General features: G+C 53.6%; 1 protein-coding gene across 1 annotated transcript; it reads right to left on the minus strand.

Moving 5' to 3' along the window:
• Ccdc166 (coiled-coil domain containing 166) lies at positions 1-1,525 on the minus strand. Its single transcript, XM_026782577.1, has 2 exons — positions 1,091-1,525; positions 1-1,001 (listed from the first exon to the last, which is right to left on the minus strand). The coding sequence occupies exons 1-2, from the start codon at positions 1,523-1,525 to the stop codon at positions 60-62; spliced, it is 1,377 nt and encodes a 458-aa protein (XP_026638378.1). The 3' UTR covers positions 1-59.
• Positions 1,526-3,171: the final 1,646 nt, after the last annotated feature.

Here is a 3,171-nt window from a genome sequence, read left to right on the forward strand (position 1 = left end):
AGCTTTCAGGGTATGTCTCTCCCACCCCATGGTCCTACTGGCCTCCTCCCATCGTGGGTTCAGGTTTGCTCCAGTACAACTTCTGTGTCATCATAGGTGTTTGCTGTTTCTTCCAGTGGTGGGCTGAGAGGAACCCGATCCTGGGACAGATTGGAGAGAAGCCTGGAGCCAGACTTTGCAGAGGTGTCAGTGTCTTGAGAGGATTCACGAAAGGAGGGCTGTGGAGAGATCCTGGAGTTCTCGCGCGATCGCGGCTGAAAGACAGAAGTAGCGGATGATACGGCCATGGATGCAACCCTTGAGTTCTTTCCTGACTGGATCAGAGACGAGATCTGCGAGCCCCGTTGCGAGAGACTCAGTGATGGGACTCGGGATCCCGGATGTGATGAACCCACGGGAGCAATCACAGACCCAGCCCTCAGAGACGGGACCAGAGAAGAATCATAGGATATTACAGAAGTCTTGGACGTTCGGTGTGACTGGGCCACCGATGGGGTGCGGGAGGCCACACGTGATTGGCCAAGAGTTGTAAGGGATGATTCCAACGTGGAGTCAGGTGACCCGATAAGCAAGTCAGGTTGGTGGGTTTGGGACGGACGCCAGAGTGGAGGCCCCCCGGGGCCCCTGTGCAGCCAGTCATGCACGCGCTGCAGGTTCCGCATGTTCTCGTGATCCCTGTGCAGCTGTTCCCGCTGCTCTAGCAGCTGTTGTCTCAGGTCCTGCAGTAACTGGGCCCGGTGGAGAAGCCTCAGGAGTTCAAGTCGGAGACGCCCATTGTCCATCTTGATGGCCTGTGTGTGAGCAATGAGGGCACGCGCCGCCTCCCGCTCTGAGCGGCGCGTCAGGGAGTGCACGTGCAGGCGTGCCTCGCGCTCAAAAGCAGCCTTGTCATCCAGGAAGCGTTGCTTCACCCGGTGGAGAAGCTGCGTGTGCTCCACGCGCATATGCAGCAGCTCGCGCTCCAGGGTCCGGATTCGTGCCAGCTGCTCCAGCTGCAGTTCCTGTAGCGGGGGACTCGGGATGAGCGGACCGGTGGGAGCGCGCCCATCCCTCTCGACCCCGCCCGGTCCGCGAGGGCGCGCTCACTGGCCTTGTAGGGCTGCAGCTCCAGCACCTGCTGGGTCATGTTTTCCGCGCGCGTCTTCATTTCCAGCAGCTGTGCACGTACCCCGTTCTCGCGCCCTTGGTAAAGCGACGCCAGCTCGGCTCGTTGCCACCGGATCTGTGCCAGGTCCACGCGGTTCTGGTCCTCGAGGCGCACGATGGTGTTGGCGCAGCGCTGCGTGTGCGCGCTCACATAACTGGCATAAAGCCGGTTTTCATCGCGCAAGCGCAGAGCCTCGCTGTTCAAGAACTTATTGTTCTGTAGCACCTCGTCCACCCGCTGCTCACAGGACACCAGTTTCTCTGAGAGCAGCGAGTACTCGCGTTGCAGGTACTGCGCGCGCTCAGAGAGTGGGACCTCAGCGTTCTCGCCCGTCTGCTTGCGCCCAGCGCTTGTTCCGCGCTTCTTCTTGGGCGCCATGGCTTGAGGCTGGGGCCAACTGGACTCATGAGAGCACCGTGCCCCACCGGATCCCTCAGCTCAGCTAGCCCCCTTCTTTACCCCTAAAATTCTGGAGAACTACACCCTAGGTTCAGGGATGCGTCTTCAGTTCATAAGATTTAGAGCAGGCAGGATTAGAGATCAGAAAACATCGTGTCCAACCTGTACCTGAGGGCTCCCTCCAGACATCGGCTGTCGCATCCTGGCGTGTACGTCTAGGAATGTTGATGTCCAGCCTGAGCAACCTCTATGGAGACAGAACTTAGTCGCTGTCCCCACCCACCCCATTCCGTTGCTCTGGCAACAGCTTGATTCAATCTTTCATTCCCTGCTGTTTCTTATATCCTTCCATGACTGCAGGGATATAGTCGTAGTCAGGCAAACGTTCAGTTTCAAGACATTGAACTAACTTCCAAGTCCCCATCCTCCACTCACCTGGGTCTTTGTGCTCTTACTGTCATTTCACCAGGGACTCTTTCCCACCCTCCCTCCATCCAGCTTCCAGCGAGCACTTGCCCACCTGTCCTTATGAAGTCTACCTGCTCTCAGTATGAAGCCTGTCCACACAGCATTTCTAAGGGGACTCTTGGTATCTGAGGCCTTGGCAGAATGGGACTACGGGGAGGCATGAAGCTCTTTTGGGTACAGTGCATGATAAACATCGATCCTCACTCAGTTCGTCATCTGAGTACTGGAGACTCAGTAGCAAAAGTGAAATTTTACTTCACAACCTTGCAAAATCTCCACATCCTATAAAAAAAAAAAGACAAAAATGACTGACCTATAAATTTGGCTTAAAACAGTATATATATATATATATTCCTAATGAAAGGGAAAGTATTGGCTTAGGACCGCCAAGGGCCACATTGTAAGTAAGCATTACAGCTCAGGGGAGTTTCCTCACTCTGCTCAGGTCCCCTGGAGTGTAGCAACTCTGGTCTGCTAGAGGGAGGTTTCCCAAGCGAAACTGTTACAGTTCTGCTCAGTTCAGCATTCAGGCTCCAGCGAAAAGTTGTTATTTCTCTGCTCTGCTCTACTCTGGAGAAAAGGGGGCATCACCCAAACTTTATTCAAAAGATTTATTAAGAGGAAGGAGTTCAGGAGGGGGGAACTGCCTCTGCCATGGTGGCAGCAGCACACTGAATAGGCACAGGACTTATATAGGGTTTCTTAGAGGTGGAGTTTTCCCAGGATGAAGGTTTTCAGGGTGGAAGTTGGTCAGATTTCAGTCCCCAAGCTTGGACAAGCTCAGAGAGTGGCTAGGTTTCGTGGTCAGGGGTTGGTTGGTTTTCCTGCTCAGGGGATGGTTAGTTTTGTATTGAATTCTGCTATGGGACAATTGCCTTTTATCCTGTCACTTATATTGCTTTTAATAAAACACTGATGAGCCTAGTATCTCAGGTCTTTTATTAACTCTTATAACTTATATTAGCCCATAACTCTTGTCTGTATTAGCCACATGGCTTGGTACCTTTTTCGGTGAGGCAGTCACATCTTGCTTGCTCTGTGTCTGGCTTCCTCTCTGGGTGACTACTGAAGACTGAAACTTCTCTCTTCCCAGAATTCTCATTGCCCCGCCTCTACTTCCTGCCTGGTCTCACTGCTCCTACTTCCTGCCTGGTCTC

This window comes from Microtus ochrogaster, chromosome 15 (genome assembly GCF_000317375.1).
Source record: "Microtus ochrogaster isolate Prairie Vole_2 chromosome 15, MicOch1.0, whole genome shotgun sequence".
Classification (NCBI taxonomy): domain Eukaryota; kingdom Metazoa; phylum Chordata; class Mammalia; order Rodentia; family Cricetidae; genus Microtus; species Microtus ochrogaster.